At 41.1% G+C, this 18,281-nt stretch overlaps 1 protein-coding gene across 1 annotated transcript in view; it reads right to left on the bottom strand.

The window, feature by feature from the left end:
• LOC141049745 (alpha-2-macroglobulin-like protein 1) overlaps nucleotides 1–18,281 on the bottom strand; it is a 257,127-nt gene that overhangs the window by 56,694 nt on the left and 182,152 nt on the right. Inside the window, exons 18-22 of the mRNA XM_073546472.1 lie at nucleotides 12,164–12,242; nucleotides 9,681–9,906; nucleotides 6,240–6,360; nucleotides 5,730–5,851; nucleotides 4,137–4,188 (exon numbers count right to left, since the gene is read on the bottom strand). Of these exons, the coding sequence (XP_073402573.1) occupies nucleotides 4,137–4,188; nucleotides 5,730–5,851; nucleotides 6,240–6,360; nucleotides 9,681–9,906; nucleotides 12,164–12,242 (600 nt within the window). The remainder of the gene's footprint in view (nucleotides 1–4,136; nucleotides 4,189–5,729; nucleotides 5,852–6,239; nucleotides 6,361–9,680; nucleotides 9,907–12,163; nucleotides 12,243–18,281) is intronic.

Here is an 18,281-nt window from a genome sequence, read left to right as displayed (position 1 = left end):
GTATTTAGTCAGTCAGCAATAGTGCAAGTTCCACCATAGAGACAAACTGAGAAAAAAAAATCCAGAAAATCACATTGTCTGTTTTTTTTTCATTTTATTTGCATATTATGGTGGAAAATAAGTATTTGGTCAGAAACAAGCAATCAAGATTTCTGGCTCTCACAGACCTGTAACTTCTTCTTTAAGAGTCTCCTCTTTCCTCCACTCATTACCTGTAGTAATGGCACCTGTTTAAACTTGTTATCAGTATAAAAAGACACCTGTGCACACCCTCAAACAGTCTGACTCCAAACTCCACTATGGTGAAGACCAAAGAGCTGTCAAAGGACACCAGAAACAAAATTGTAGCCCTGCACCAGGCTGGGAAGACTGAATCTGCAATAGCCAACCAGCTTGGAGTGAAGAAATCAACTGTGGGAGCAATAATTAGAAAATGGAAGACATACAAGACCACTGATAATCTCCCTCGATCTGGTGCTCCACGCAAAATCCCACCCCGTGGGGTCAGAATGATCACAAGAACGGTGAGCAAAAATCCCAGAACCACGCGGGGGGACCTAGTGAATGAACTGCAGAGAGCTGGGACCAATGTAACAAGGCCTACCATAAGTAACACACTACGCCACCATGGACTCAGATCCTGCAGTGCCAGACGTGTCCCACTGCTTAAGCCTGTACATGTCCGGGCCCGTCTGAAGTTTTCTAGAGAGCATTTGGATGATCCAGAGGAGTTTTGGGAGAATGTCCTATGGTCTGATGAAACCAAACTGGAACTGTTTGGTAGAAACACAACTTGTCGTGTTTGGAGGAAAAAGAATACTGAGTTGCATCCATCAAATACCATACCTACTGTAAAGCATGGTGGTGGAAACATCATGCTTTGGGGCTGTTTCTCTGCAAAGGGGCCAGGACGACTGATCCGGGTACATGAAAGAATGAATGGGGCCATGTATCGTGAGATTTTGAGTGCAAACCTCCTTCCATCAGCAAGGGCATTGAAGATGAAACGTGGCTGGGTCTTTCAACATGACAATGATCCAAAGCACACCGCCAGGGCAACGAAGGAGTGGCTTCGTAAGAAGCATTTCAAGGTCCTGGAGTGGCCTAGCCAGTCTCCAGATCTCAACCCTATAGAAAACCTTTGGAGGGAGTTGAAAGTCCGTGTTGCCAAGCGAAAAGCCAAAAACATCACTGCTCTAGAGGAGATCTGCATGGAGGAATGGGCCAACATACCAACAACAGTGTGTGGCAACCTTGTGAAGACTTACAGAAAACGTTTGACCTCTGTCATTGCCAACAAAGGATATATCACAAAGTATTGAGATGAAATTTTGTTTCTGACCAAATACTTATTTTCCACCATAATATGCAAATAAAATGAAAAAAAAAACAGACAATGTGATTTTCTGGATTTTTTTTTCTCAGTTTGTCTCCCATAGTTGAGGTCTACCTATGATGTAAATTACAGACGCCTCTCATCTTTTTAAGTGGTGGAACTTGCACTATTGCTGACTGACTAAATACTTTTTTTCCCCACTGTATATAGTACAATTCTATTGAGGTTAATATCTATGATACCTTTAAAGGGGTTTTACACTTCTTGGAAAACCCCTTCTCAATCACTAGGTTTCTCCCAAGTAAAACAGTAACAGCTATACTCACCTCTGGTGCAAGAGCCATTACAATGGTATTGGCGTTGGCTGTCCCAAGGCAATCTCACCTCCTCTAGACGTCAGTTATGCCAGAAGGAGGAGAAAGTTATGCGACGTCATTACAATGTCATACACCTGCACCAAAAGTGAGTCTAGCTGCTAATATTTTATCTGGAAGAAACATAATGATTCCGAAGGGATTGTCCGAGTAGTGGACAACTCCTTTAAGTAGGGTGCTCATTGAACATCGGTGAACTGAAACTGATAATTCCTAGTTCAACAGTAAAGTTATACTGAATGCTACTATTTTATTTAGGTATAGTGTACAAATGATGTGTTCAATGCAACCACAAACATACCATTAAAATGTTTGACATTGTGCGGTTAACTGCTTCCCAACATCCACAGGAGGCGAGACCACCACACGGCAGATGCTAGCTGTGTTATACTGTTGGTAACCAGACCTAGCTCAGATGGGAGCTGATTAATCTCTTAAATGCTGGTGTTAATGACTGACACAGGCATTTAGGTGGCATGATCCATTTGCCGTGCCAATTCTGGCATTTATCTGTCTCCAGAGTCATAATTTCAGGGTCTGTATCAGTGACTATGGAATCCATAAGCCTGGTAAAGGTCCTTGTGGCTGTCATCCTCATGCTCCCGTGAGGTAGTCATTTTGTAGTAGCATTGTACTATAGTATTGCATTATGTAGATCACGCAATCGAACAAATGCAAAAGTAAACAGACACCAAAAAAAACAAAACAAAAATGCACGAATGAATCTCCTCTCCTATCCCCAATTAAAAATAAATAAAAAAATAAACATATTGTATTGTCATACTGTATCTATAAAAGCTATTAACTTATCAAATAATTTCCTATGTACACTAAATGTTGTATGGGGAGGAATGTCTGAATTGCCACTTTTTGGTTGTCACATCTCCACCTCAAAAATAACAAATGCAGTAAAAAGCAAATAAAAAATCATATACACCCCAAAATGATATCAATAAAAGTGTCAACTCATTAAACAAAAAACAAGACCTCACACAGCTCAGCTACAACAACAGAGAAATATATTAAGGGCTGGTCTCAGAAAAGGCCAACACAAATCCACAAATATTTCTGTTCACTATCTAGAGTTCTATTGCTTAGAGAGATTTACCACTGCTTTTCTGAACTTCCACTGGTTCTGGTGCTGTAAATTATCTGTAACCATCAAGCTGTGTTTCCTAAATTATAACCATCAATCTGTGTGCTATATACTATAACTAGCAAGCTGTGTGCCATAAACTATAAGCGCCAAGCTGTGTGGTATAGACGGTAACCACCAAGCTGTGTGTGATAGACTGTAACCACCAAGCTGTGGGTCATACACTGTAACCACTAACCTGTGCTTGGTAAACTGTAACCACCAAGCTATGTTTCATAAACTGTAAGCACCAAACTGTATGCCTTAGACTAGAACCACCAAGCTGTACGTGATAGACTGGAACCGCCAAGCTGTGTTTCATAACCTGTAACCACTAAACTGAGTGCCATAGACTGTAACCCCCCAGCTGTGCGTGATAGACTGTAACCACCAAGCTGTGGGCCACAGACTGTAACTGTTGGTTGGTGATCTCTATGGGAGAGGTAAAGCGAATCAGCCACTCTCATTAAAATTTTATGTTAATAGATGTTACATGAACAGTATGCATGTCCTGTAACATTACACCAGAGTGGGACTATGCACTTTAGGGGAATATTTGCAGAAGGACCTTTTTTTAAGCTCACCAGATTACTAGAGGAAGGGAGGACTTAATCTTTGTCTCATGCGCTTTACTTATTGCAGATGAATGTGTTAATACAGAATCTAGAAACTTGGCACACACAGTATGTATGATTTCCAGTGAAAAAGTGATTTTTAATATACATTACATACAGTATAGACGTTTTGGACACATTGACCTTCATCACAGTACTATGTATTGTACTGCTGTCATTTGCATAATGCTCAAAAGAGGCATGTAGGGCAATGACGACATCCACCGCGGCTCCTCTGACCCGCGGTGGATGCCGTGTCATTGCCCTACATGCTGCATACTGACCGGACTGACTCTGCAAAGCTTTGCCTTTTGTCCCTACTCCCGGGGGGACCACTTACCTTTTGGCTCTCCCTCTTTTGAGCATTATGCAAATGACAGCAGTACAATACATAGTACTGTGATGAAGGTCAATGTGACCGAAACATCTATACTGTATGTACTGTATATTAAAAATCACTTTTTCACTGGAAATCATACATACTGTGTATGCCAAGTTTCTATATTCATATGATTATGGACTAGGATCCTACTTGTTGCACCACCACTTTATAGCTGTGCTAAACGGTTTTGTGTTATAATGAATACATAATCTAAACCCCAGCCACATGTTGACTCATTATTTGTGCAGCGTCTGCATTTGTGTCTGATTCTGCTCATGCTCCCATTTGTAATTACCTGCTGGGAAAAGAAGGAATGTCTTTGTCTTTTCATCCTGATATCCTTTTGGCTAAAGAGGAAAAAAATAACTTTATGTACATATATGTTTAAACTACTGTATTTTTTCATAACAAGTTTGCAACTGTTGTATTCACACAATGTGCAGTGTTTTGTCATCACTGACCCTGAAGTTGGCTCTACGGGTCCTGATACTTTAGCGACTTGGAGCAACTAGAGTTTGTATCTTAATCTCATACTTGATGTCCGGACCTATTCTACAATTTATTGTTTTGTTATTGGACTGTTTGGCCAACTATCTGGCAATGTCATTATGTCATTATGCTAGCAGTACATTACTTTATTTGAGCCCTACATGTTACATTATGGCTCCCTCCATTCATTTCTATGTAATCTCCAAAACCTGCTAAGTAAGCTCCCATGGAGAATGAATAGATAGAGCTGCACATGTTCAGCTACCATTCTATTTCTCAAGATAGCGGAGAGTTCCAGCACTGGAAATAAATGTTCCTGATGACACAAACATTTTAAAGTGAACCTTTCACACCTCTTAGGAGTCCATGTGACTATTCACAGAAGTGGTGTAGGCTTAATGTGTCTTTTTGTATGGAGGGGTTAAGAGTTCTTGGTTTAAGTCTGATGAGATTCCATTTGGCTTTGGTCTCAGCTGCTCCTTATTGGTGCACTCCCCTTCACTATTTAACCTAACTTTTGGCTTCCTCCTACGCCAGCAAAAGTTTTTTTTCTATCCTGTGCCTTACTTACTACTGTTGTGTTCCAAGAATAGCTTTAGAATTTTTGGAGTGCTTGAGTTTCGTTTGATTCCTGTGGATATTCTTTGTTGTGTTTTCTCCCTGTGCTGTCTTATTGTAGTAGTAAGACTAGTGTTTTGCTGCCAAGCTCACTATCTAGGGCTAAGACCCAGGGTCAACCAGGGCTTTGGCACTTGATGGTGCAAGGGGGGAAAGCACCCATCAAGAGTGATAGGTAGTGCAGGTGTCAGCATAAGATGAGTGTTGAAGGGTCACCATATTCTGCTCTCCCCATTGTTAAAGCTCACCTTTATCAGCTCCCTTACCCCTCTGTTTGCATCCCTGCCCTGGCATGACAATTACCATTATGTCTGCAGATAAATAGTTTTTCTGAAATTGACAGGTTCCCTTTAAGATCGACACTGCTGGAACATACGTTAAACTATGCTCATAGCTACAAAATCTATGAGAATTTATATTGCCACAAAATTCACCTTATCGGTAGAGTTAAGCGAATTTGATCGAATTCAGTTCCGAATACGATCGTCAACGAATATCATTTTTGCAATATTCGTCGAACAGAGCCGAACATGTTCAGAACCAATCATCAAACATACATTCGGCACGAATAGCATACCCATATGACACGAATATGCCAAATTCAGATTCGGCAACTGAATCCGAACAAATTTGCTCAACTCTACGTCCCAGTAAATACATGGTAATTGGCAATTCAACATAGTTTTATGAGGGCTTACAATTATTGAGTGTTTAGATCTTCTTTATATAACCCTGAAATGCTGTAGCATATTATATGTGCATTATGGTTAATATCTCTCACCTTGACCACAATGGTTTTTTCCACAGAGTCTGTTCTGTGATCCTTTCCTATCAGGAGAACATCTTCGGTGCAACCTCCTTCCACATCTATAGACCCACTGTCAACATGAATCTTTAGTGTCTCTGAAAAGTGAATGTAGAGCCCAAAGTAAGAGACATATTATACAGTACAAAGTAAATTATCTATAATTTCTGTGCCAACTCACTAGCCGGGACATTAAACTTGTTTGGATCACAAGATGTTGGGCTAAAGAAACCTAATACAACCAATAAGGGCTCATTGGCGTAGTTCTAGGTGTGGTAATAGGGTTCCCATAAAAAAGCATAGATACTTTACTGTCTCTCCATATGCCTCCAAATGTGCAAAAACCTGGGGCAATATTTTTTTTACTCATGGACTAGTTTAAAAAGCAACAACCACATTGTATGGATTTGAGAAAACAAAAATCTAATAGTTTTGATTGTTAAAAAAATGTAAATTGTACATAAAAATAATGAATCATTGCAGTACTTAGTTTTACAGCTGAAACATCCCAGGTGAACCTGTGCGAATGCCCCTCACAGACACATCGGGCCTGCTCCTTGTCCTGGGCTGTGATCAGATCTTCTGAGTCAGTCAGCGAAGCGACAATCTGTTTTGATGATAAAGCAAATAAATGCATACTTCACAAATGCAAAAAAAGATAAAACATGTTCTTATTCGGCACAGTTAACTTTATTGGTGACCTGAACATTAAATCCTTGAGAAACTTAGCGAAACTATGAGTTGTAGTATAAGATCTACCTTCACTTTTCCTCAAATTGTGACACCGCAATGATGGAAAGGTTTTCTACTAGATTTTGGAGCGATTTATACAGGACTGTAATAAAAAACTTTGTGGCCGCACTGCAAAATTGATGGCCCAGATTAATTAGGACTGAAATTCATCATTATCCATTGTTTATTTCCCTCCTTTTATTGGTTTACGGTATATTTTATCTCTCCCATCATCCATAGTTATCAGTATGACTCGTGATTTTTCTATGCTGTGCTTTGCAGTGTCCATCAGGGGTAAAATTTGGAATTCCTGATGTCTTCCCCTGACAGATGCCACAATCCCACTATTGGCATACAGTGACATGTGTCATGTGTCTCACTGTCTACAGTGATGTGTTGTACATTGGTCCCATTTTATACAGTGGTGTGTCATACATAGGTCCCATTGTATACAGTGGCATGTGTCATATATTGGTCCCATTGTTTACATTGGCATGTCGGACATTGGCCCCATTGTATGCAGTGACATATCGTACATTAGTCCCATTGTATACAGTGATGTGTTGTACATTGGTCATATTGCATACAGTGACATGTCGTATATTAGTCCCATTGTATACAGTGACGCATCATACACTGGTCCCATTGTATACAGTGACAAGTCATACATAAGTCCAATTGTATACAGTGACGTGTCGTACTATACAGTGACATTTGTTGTACATTGGTCCCATTGTTTAAAAAAAATGCATTCCCGGCAGCATACGGTTCTTAGTTGATGTCCTTGTATGGTTGCATTTGAGTGCCTTGCTTTTCCTTATATTGAAAAGAAACATACCCGATGTGAACTTGCATGATGGAGATGAAAAACCACACCATCCCCTATGGTAAATTGGAACTAATGTCTGTGTGACCTGCACACTGGCTGCTCATGTGACTCATACTGCAAGTGCACTCAACTACACACCGAGAATGTCTTATTCTGCTCTTGATGCTTGGCCATGTTGATTGCATTGCTTTATCTTTCATTTTATGAATCAAATGCATGTGGCTAAAACTTTTGACCAGCAAATTAATACAGTCCACTTAGTCTACTGTTGGCCATGTTGTGAAAGAATACGAGTGCTTCTCATTAAATTAGAATATCATCAAAAAGTTATTTTATTTCAGTTCTTCAATACAAAAAGTGAATCTCATATATTATATAGAGTCATTACAGAGTGATCTATTTCAAGTGTTTATTTCTGTTAATGTTGAGGATTATGGCTTACAGCCAATGAAAACCCAAAAGTCACTATCTCAGTAAATTAGAATACTTTATAACACCAGCCTGAAAAATGATTTTAAAATCTGAAATGTTGGCCTACTGAAATGTATGATCAGTAAATGCACTCAATACTTGGTCGGGGCTCCTCTTGCATCAGTTACTGCATCAATGTGGCGTGGCATGGAGGCGATCAGCCTGTGGCACTGCTGAGGGGTTATGGAAGCCCAGGTTTCTTTGATAGCAGCTTTCAGCTCATCTGCATTGTTGGGTCTGGTGTCTCTCATCTTCCTCTTGACAAAACCGCATAGATTCTCTATGGGGTAAGGTCAGGCGAGTTTGCTAGCCAATCAAGCACAGTGATGATATTGCTTCTTTTTTTTTTTTTTAATTTCGATTTTTGTTTTCCAAAGTTTTTATTAACTTTTTTATATTTTAGCAGTCAACAAATTAACTTTATCAAAGCACATTGACATTTTCACCTTATATCTGTTCACCGAGATGATTTGTGCAGAAGGGAAATGGGAAAGGTCTTTGGGAAAAGGGGTAATAGAAGAGTAAAAGGGACTGGGTTGAGGGTAGAGAACTCAGAATAAATAACTTTACATATTCTAGGCAACACATATTAAACAAGTGAAAATACTGTTGTTTTTTAAAAGAGGTGTTGGCACTTTTGGCAGTGTGGACAGGAGCCAAGTCCTGCTGGAGAATTAAATTTCCATCTCCAAAAAGCTTGTCGGCAGAGGGAAGAATGAAGTGCTCTAAAATTTCCAGGTAGACGGCTGCGCTGACTTTGGTCTCTTAATAAAACACAGTGGACCTACACCAGCAGATGACATCTCTCCAAACCATCACTGATTGTGGAAACTTCACACTAGACCTCAAGCAGCTTGGATTGTGGCCTCTCCACTCTCCCTCCAGACTCTGGGACTTTGATTTCCAAATGAAATGCAAAATTTACTTTCATCTGAAAACAACACCTTGGACCACTTAGCAATAGTCCAGCTCTTTTTCTCCTTGACCCAGGTAAGACGCTTCTGGTGTTGTCTATTGGTCATGAGTGGCTTGACACAAGGAATGCGACACTTGTAGCCCATGTCCTGGATACGTCTGTGTGTGGTGGCTCTTGAAGCAATGACTCCAGCAGCAGTCCACTCCTTCTGAATCTCCCCTAAATTTTTGAATGGCCTTTTCCTAACCATCGTTTCAAGGCTGCGGTTATCCCAGTTGCTTGTGCACCTTTTTCTATCACACTTTTTCCTTCCACTCATCTTTTCATTAATATGCTTGGATACAGCACTCTGTGAACAGCCAGCTTCTTTATCAATGACCTTTTGTGGCTTACCCTCATTGTGGAGTGTGTCAATGACTGCCTTCTGGACATCTGTCAAGTCAGCAGTCTTCTCCATGATTGTGGAACCTACTGAAATAGACTAGGGATCTTTTAAAATGCTTAGGAAGCCTTTCCAGGTGTTTTTTGTTAATTATTCTAATTTACTGAGATAATGATGTTTGGGTTTTCATTGACTGTAAGCCATAATCATCAACATTAACAGAAATAAACACGTGAAATAGATCACTCTGTGTGTAATGACTCTATATAATATCTGAGTTTCACTTTTTTATTGAAGAACGAAAATAAATTAACTGTTTGATGATATTCTAATTTAGTGATAAGCACTTATAATTTGACAAATAATGGCAATGCGACCTCTTAATATAGAAATAAAACAAGGTTATGTTGATATCAGGCAAACCAGGGCTGATGTCAGGGCCAATTGCACTTGCAGAGTTTCTAGTGAGCTGCGCAAACATGTTCTATACTTCAGCTGCAAAGTTCAGCTGCAAAGTTCTCCTCTGGAAATTGTTAAACCAACTAGAAAAGCAAACTTTTTTTAGAACATTAAAAAAATATTCAGAATGTTTCTTACCAGAATGCATTTCTTCTCATAGCTGAAGACCAAGGCTTGTATTGTAAATTTCTCTCCTTGTACCACAGAGGAGGGGACAATCAGGTCAATGAAGTAAGGTTGGAATGTGGTGAGTTCAACATCGGTGACACTGTCTAAACCATTCTTGCCCAAGCAGAAGCCATCGGTTACCCATCTAGTGATAGTGTGTGGAGTTCTTCGATTCAGTACAGCATGTCCATCTGAGCTGTAAGACAAGATGAATGCTGTGATGAATGAATGATTGTTTTTATTAGATAGATAAACGTTAAAAAAATTGAGAACAAAAAACAGGCAAAATAATCTAAAGAAATTTGATAAAATATGTAAAAAAAAACTAGGCAATAAAGATGCGCGAAATTTCACTAGGTTGTATCCTAGGTATCTGCAACTGCCAATCCGTGGAGGTTGGCACCCCACTGATGAATGACAATTGCATCCCCACTCCTCGGCAGCTGTCCCTACAATTGTCCTCATCATAAATAATAATGGATGAATGGGCATATCCAAAAATGTGAAGTAATAGTTGTACAATGATATACCAAAAAAACCTGTCTCTTATTGGGGAAAGACAAATCATATACAGTTGAGGCCAAAAGTATTGACACCCCTGCAATTTTGTCAGATAATACTCAGTTTCTTCCTGAAAATGTTTGCAAACACAAATTCTTTGGTATTATCTTCATTTAATTTGTCTTAAATGAAAAAGCAAAAAGAATTGTCCTAAAGCCAAATTGGATATAATTCCACACCAAATATAAAAAAAGAGGGTGGACAAAAGTATTGGCACTGTTCGAAAAATCATGTGATGCTTCTCTAATTTGTGTAATTAACAGCACCTGTAACTTACCTGTGGCACCTAACAGGTGTTGGCAATAACTAAATCACACTTGCAGCCAGTTGACATGGATTAAAGTTGACTCAACCTCTGTCCTGTGTCCTTGTGTGTACCACATTGAGCATGGAGAAAAGAAAGAAGACCAAAGAACTGTCTGAGGACTTGAGAAACCAAATTGTGAGGAAGCATGAGCAATCTCAAGGCTACAAGTCCATCTCCAAAGATCTGATTGTTCCTGTGTCTACCGTGTGCAGTGTCATCAAGAAGTTTAAAGCCCATGGCACTGTGGCTAACCTCCCTAGATTTGGATGGAAAAGAAAAATTGACAAGAGATTTCAACGCAAGATTGTGCGGATGTTGGATAAAGAACCTCGACTAACATCCAAACAAGTTCATGCTGCCCTGCAGTCCGAGGGTACAATAGTGTCAACCCGAACTATCCGTCGGCGTCTGAATGAAAAGGGACTGTATGGTAGGAGACCAAGGAAGACCCTACTTCTTACCCCGAGACATAAAAAAGCCAGGCTGGAGTTTGCCAAAACTTACCTGAAAAAGCCTAAAACGCTTTGGAAAAATGTTCTGGTCAGATGAGACAAAAGTAAAGCTTTTTGGGCAAAGGCATCAACATAAAGTTTACAGGAGAAAAAAGAGGCATTCAAAGAAAAAAACACAGTCCCTACAGTCAAACATGGCGGAGGTTCCCTGATGTTTTGGGGTTGCTTTGCTGCCTCTGGCACTGGACTGCTTGACCGTGTGCATGGCATTATGAAGTCTGAAGACTACCTACAAATTTTGCAGCATAATGTAGGGCCCAGTGTGAGAAAGCTGGGTCTCCCTCAGAGGTCATGGGTCTTCCAGCAGGACAATGACCCAAAACACACTTCAAAAAGCACTAGAAAATGGTTTGAGAGAAAGCACTGGAGACTTCTAAGGTGGCCAGCAATGAGTCCAGACCTGAATCCCATAGAACACCTGTGTAGAGATCTAAAAATGGCAGTTTGGAGAAGGCACCCTTCTAATATCAGGGACCTGGAGCAGTTTGCCAAAGAAGAATGGTCTAAAATTCCAGCAGAGCATTGTAAGAAACTCATTGATGGTTACTGGAAGCGGTTGGTCGCAGTTATTTTGGCTAAAGGTTGTGCAACCAAGTATTAGGCTGAGGGTGCCAATACTTTTGTCTGGCCCATTTTTGGAGTTTTGTGTGAAATGATCAATGTTTTGCTTTTTGCTTCATTCTCTTTTGTGTTTTTTTCATTTAAGACAAATTAAATGAAGATAATAATACCAAAGAATTTGTGTTTGCAATCATTTTCAGGAAGAAACAGTGCTATCTGACAAAATTGCAGGGGTGTCAATACTTTTGGCCACAACTGTATGGTAACTAATAAATATAACAAACCAGCGAATATTCGTGATAGCCTTAAAACCAGCCGCAATGCTTTTCCCCAACAGGTTTATCTGGAGGCCGATAATCGGTTATGATAACTAAAATAGCATACCCAGCATTGCTTACAAATACTGATGTAAAACACTGATCACATACTGAAAGTGTGAAAGGGCCTTAATATAATAATCTGCAAGTACCACAGATATAGACATTGATGTAATAAAGTGGTGGCATACTCACCCTACACGAACTACCTCAAACAGCCAGGTGTCTGGAAAGTAGCTTCTCAGAAACTGTTTCGGGATCGCTTTAGCAACATCTAAGAAAGGCAAACACTACATTAAAAATAAATGTGGTCGAGTCATTTGCTTCTTAATCCCACAGCTGCCAATTTGATTTTGGAGATTTTGTTTTTTTTTCCTCCTTTTCATTTAAGAGACATAGTTTTTTTTTTTTTTTTTACTTTTCTGTCGGCATGACCATATGAGGGTTTGTTTTCCGCAGGATGAGTTGTCATTTAGAATGATATCATTAAATTTACTATATGAATTTCTAAAAAAGAAAAACAAAAATTCCAAGCCTGATGAAATGATAAAATAATTACATTCTGCCATTTTTTCTAATGTTTTCTGATGTTTATTGTGCAGTAAAAATGACCTGAAAACATTTTTTCACTTTGAGTGCAGCGTCACCAAGCTTGCATAGTTTTTTTTTACCTAAGTGGTGAAAAAAAATCCAGAAATTTGTAAAAAAAAAAAAAAAAAAAATCTGGCTTGTGTTGCCACTTTTTGACAACTGTAACACATTTTTCTTTCTTTCTGGAGTTGTGCGAGGGCTTGTTTTTTGCGTAGCGGGCTGATGTTTTTATTGGTATCTTGTTGGGTTTATATGACATTTTGATTAAGTATCAAGTTTTTAGGGAGGTGTAGTGACCAATAAAACGCAATTCTGGAGTTTCATTTTTTTTCATGGGTTAATACATTTTATCTTTTGCTAGATCGGATATTTTGAATTCCAAATAAGCTTTTTTTATTTCTTTATTTTTAATTAAGAAAAAAGGGGGCGAGTTAAATTTTTGTATTTTTTTCAGTTTATTTAATTTTCTTTTTTTACTTTACTTTTTAGTTTTTTTAACAACTTTATCCTACGCAGGTGGACTCAGCTCCTGAGCTCTTATCACACATCTGCACCTTGATGAACATATACACCATGGGACATATACAGTGGGGAAAAAAGTATTTAGTAAGCCACCAATTGTGCAAATTCGCCCACAAAAATGAGAGGCCTATAATTGACATAATAGGTAGACCACAACTATGAGAGTCAAAATGAGAAAACAAATCTAGAAAATCACCTTGTCTGATTTGGAAAGATTTATTTTGCAAATTATGGTGGAAAAAAGTATTTGGTCACCTAAAAACATGCAAGATTTCTGGCTCTCACAGACCTGTTGTCATGATCCAGGACGGGATTTCGCTTTGACCCGTCCTGGTTAGACTATGGGTTAATTGTGCTGCCTCTCTCTGGCAGCAGGAGGCTATTTAGGGCTCACTGGACCTGGGTCCGGTGTCAGTTATACTCCTGCCCTCGGCTGAGTTAAGTGACCTCTTGTATACGTGTGCCTTGTGCCTGATATCTTGCTTGCTTGTTCGGTTGTGATCTGGTTCTGTCCCTGTTACGAGTTCTGCCTGACCCTCTTGTACTGCGCTACCTCTCGTGTTTGACTCTCTGCTTGTGACACGACTTCTCTCTGCTTGTCCCCTTGGTACCACGTCGTCCTCTTGTGTATGACCTTTGGCTCTGTCTCACTACCCGTCTGTTTGTCCCTCCTGTACCTCGTTTGCCCGTACTGCTGTGATCTCTGTTTTGCCTGACTCTGAGTTGTTGTATGGTGTCCTGTCCTATCTGAATACAGGATGCTAAGCCCCGCCCCCTTGCTGTCACATGACCATAGGTCCCGTGCCAGATTATTCAGTTTCAGTGTCCGCAGGTCCCATGCCTCTTTACCTTCCAGCGCTGACTGGACCCTGACACTATTAGCCTGAAGCACGCATGGTCACCTCTGCTGCCCGTCTCTACAGGTATCTTTTAGCACTGCTTCTGTACTCAGGACACGCGCACTGGCTCTATGAGCAAGTGCAGTGCGGTGTCTCTGACACCTGTAACTTCTTCTTTAGGAGGCTCCGCTGTCCTCCACTCATCTGTAGTAATCGGACTTGTTTGAACTTGTTATCAGTATAAAAGACACCTGTCCACAACGTCAAGCAGTCACACTCCAAACTGTTGTGAGTTCATTTTCCCCTTCGTCACTGAGGTCTGGTGAACTCCCTATTCTGGTAAAGGAAGGTAATGAGCCTGATTATCAGGCACCTGAGTCTAATGATGATGACTGGCTGAGTGGAGTCACTGACTGGATATAAGGCTGCCGACGCCCTTCTGCCCTGCCGGTGACTTCTCTGTGGACTTCTAGGACACCAGTCTCATTCCTGCTCCTCTAAAGCTAAGTTTTCTGCTTTGCCTTTTTGCATTTGTGTTTTGTTTTTTGTTTGCCTTGCTTTTCTGGATTCTGCCATTCCCTGCTGGGGTGTGCTGAATCTCCTTTTGCCTGTTGCTCTGTCTTCAGAATATTCCAGAGTACTGACATAGTGTTTTTGAAGCCTAGCGTCTTCAGGGCCTTTTTCACTGTCAGTCTGTTGGCTCTTATTTTCATAGGGTTTTTCACGGATTGCAGACAGCAGCCTTCCTGTCCTTTCCTATCTAGTTAGCTTGGGCCCCGTCTTTGCTCAGTCTATCTTTCTGTCTGTGTTGTGTTCTTTCTTCTTGCTTCACCGTCATTATATGTGGGGGGCTGCCTTTTGCTTTGGGGTCTGCTCTGGGGCAGTTTAGATTTCCCTTTCTGTCTTTAGGCTATCTAGTCCTCCGGCTGTGATCAAGGGGTCTAGGGCATCGTAGGAACCCCCCACGGCTACTGCTAGTTGTGTTGATAGGTTCAGGGGTCTGCAATCCGATAGCTGCCAACCTCTCTGGTTTTCTGGACTTAGCTTGCATTTCTGTTTTTGCCTCCTACTGTGACTCAATCATAACAGAATCACCCGCCCTACCGCAGATCCTAGGGTACTCAATAGCAGGAAAGAATTGTGTTTAAAAAAAAAAAAAAGTGTGTATATTATTTCCTCTATATCTCTGAGGCCGTAGGGGGAATTTTTTTTTCTCTCAATGGAGATAAAACAATTGTCTGATCGTGTGGAGCAGCTCGCTGTGGAAGTGTGGGGAATTTCCGCCTACCTTGCTCGTTCACATGCTGTTGAACCAAAGATCCCTATACCTGATGTATTTTTTGGGGATCGATCTAAATTTTTGAGTTTCAAAAATAATTGTAAATTATTTTTTGCCTTGAAGCCTAACTCGTCAGGGAACTCCACGCAGCAGGTTAAAATTGTCATCTCTTTGCTGCGTGGCGATCCCCAGGATTGGGCGTTTTCTTTGAAACCAGATGATCCTATTCTAACTAATGTGAACACATTCTTTCAAGCCTTGGGGTTGTTGTATGACAAACCTAATGCTGTTGATCAGGCTGAAAAGACCCTGTTGGCATTGAACCAGGGTCGAGATTCTGCAGAGTTGTACTGTCAAAAGTTCCGAAAATGGGCGTTCCTTACTACCTGGAATGATAATGCCTTGGCTGCTCTCTTTCGGAAGGGTTTGTCAGAAGCTGTAAAAGATACTATGGTGGGATTTCCTGTTCCCTCTGGTCTGGACGATTCTATGTCATTAGCCATTCAGGTTGATCGGCTTTTACGTGAACTCAGGATTGCACGAGAGGTGTTGCCACCGGTTGAACAGACGTCTGAACCTATGCAATGTGATAGAGTTTTGTCTAAGGCGCAACGTCAAGAGTTCAGAAGGCGTAATAAGCTGTGCTTTTTCTGTGGAGATGCCACGCATATTATTTCTGTTTGTCCTAAATGAGAGAAACGCTTTGCACACACGTTTTCTGTTGGTGGTGTTCAACCTAAGTTTCTTCTGGTAATTACTCTGATCTGCTCCCTGTCCACATTTTCCGCCAAGGCTTTTGTGGATTCGGGAGCAGCGCTAAACCTAATGGACTTGGATTTTGCTAAACGTTGTGGATTTCCGATGACACCTCTGCAGATGCCTATCCCTTTGAGGGGGATTGATGCTACTCCTTTGGTGAAAAATAAACCTCAGTTTTGGACCCAGGTGGTCATGCGGGTCGCCCCAGACCATCAAGAAAATTGCAGATTTTTGGTGTTGCATGGTCTGCATGATGCCGTTGTTCTGGGGTTTCCCTGGTTGCAAATTCATAATCCAGTTTTGGATTGGAAATCTGTGTCTGTGGTGAGTTGGGGTTGTCGGTGTGCCTTTAGTGAGGCTCCGTTTTTTTCCACCTCTCCTCAGTCGCATGATGTTCCTGACTATTTGGCGGACTTTTATGATGTATTTAGTGAGAATGAGTCTGCGTCCTTGCCTCCTCATAAGAGTTATGACTGTGCAATTGAGCCCGGGGTGTAAATTTCCCAAGGGTCGGCTCTTCAATTTATCTGTACCCGAGCACGAGGCTATGCGGTCCTATATTAAGGAGGCGTTGGAGAAGGGTCATATTAGACCATCCTCTTCACCCTTAGATGCTGGGTTTTTTTTGTGGCCAAAAAGGATGGTTCTTTAAGGCCTTGTATTGATTATCGTGCCCTCAACAAAATTACTATTAAATATCAGTATCCGTTACCCGTGATTTCAGATCTATTCTCTAGAGTTAGAGGTGCTTGCTGGTTTACCAAGCTTGACCTCAGGGGGCGTATAATCTTATCCTCATTAAGCAGGGGGATGAATGGAAGACGGCGTTTAATACTCCGGAGGGACATTTTGAGTACCTGGTGATGCCTTTTGGGCTCACTAATGCCACTTCTGTCTTCCAGTGCTTCATGAACGATATTTTCCGAGACTTTGTCGATAAATTTTTGATTATCTATCTGGATGATATTTTGATCTTCTCCAAGGATTGGGATTCTCATGTGGAACATATTCGGACTGTGTTCCGGATCTTGAGGGAGAATTCCCTGTATGTCAAAGGATCGAAATGCCTTTTTGGAGTACAGAGGATTTCATTTTTGGGATTTATTTTGTCTCCGTCAACTACTGAAATGGATCCGGCCAAGGTACAGGCCATTTATGATTGGGTTCAGCCCACTTCTTTGAAGGCCCTCCAGAAATTTTTGGGTTTTGCTAATTTTTATCGGAAATTTATAGCAAAATTTTCTAGTATTGCCAAGCCATTGACTGATCTGACTAAGAAGGGTGCTGATGTGTTGAATTGGTCTCCGGAGGCTGTTGCTTGCTTTCAGGAGCTGAAGCGAAGATTTACCTCCGCCCCGGTTTTGCGGCAACCTGATGTCTCACTCCCGTTCCAGGTAGAGGTGGATGCTTCTGAGATTGGTGCAGGAGCTGTTTTGTCCCAAAAGGATCCTGTAACATCTAAAATGAATCCCTGTGCTTTCTTTTCCCGAAAGTTCTCTCCATCTGAACGTAACTATGAAGTGGGGAATCGGGAACTGTTGGCCATGAAATGGGCATTTGAGGAGTGGAGACATTGGTTGGAGGGAGCTAAACATCAAGTTGTGGTCCTCACTGACCACAAGAATTTGATTTATCTAGAGTCGGCTAAACGCTTGAACCCTAGACAGGCTAGGTGGGCCTTGTTTTTTACACGTTTTGGTTTTGTGGTCTCTTTTCTTCCTGGAACTAAGAATGTCAAGGCAGTCGCCCTCTCTAGGAGCTTCTTTGCTGATTCTCCTGTGGTGACCAAGCCTGCTACCATCTTAGGCGAAGGGGTAGTTCTTTCTGCCATCTCGCCCGATTTGAGACTTGCTCTGCAAGAGTTCCAGGAGGACAAACCTGAGCGTTGTCCCAGTGGGAAGTTGTATGTTCCTGACCAGTGAAAGAAGAGTGATGTCTGAAGTTCATTGCTCTGCATTGGCTGGTCATCCAGGTATTTTTGGTACTAGAGATCTGGTGAGTCGCTCTTTTTGGTGGCCCACCTTGTCTCATGATGTCAGGAATTTTGTGCAGTCCTGTGGGACTTGCTCCCGGTCTAAATCTTGTTCTCGCTCTAGTGGGTTGTTGATGCCTTTGCCGGTCCCCAGGAGGCCATGGACCCATATTTCAATGGATTTCATCTCTGATATGCCGGTCTCTCAAAGAATGACTGTTATTTGGGTGATTTGTGATAGGTTCTCTAAGATGGTTCATCTTGTACCACTCCCTAAGTTGCCGTCTTCCTCTGAGTTGGTGCCCCTGTTTTTGCAACAGGTGGTTCGCTTGCACGGGATTCCTGAGAACA

This window comes from Dendrobates tinctorius, unplaced genomic scaffold (genome assembly GCF_039654945.1).
Source record: "Dendrobates tinctorius isolate UK_male_01 unplaced genomic scaffold, ASM3965494v1 ptg000147l, whole genome shotgun sequence".
Taxonomy (NCBI): domain Eukaryota; kingdom Metazoa; phylum Chordata; class Amphibia; order Anura; family Dendrobatidae; genus Dendrobates; species Dendrobates tinctorius.
This window is presented reverse-complemented; position numbering and strand designations above follow the sequence as displayed.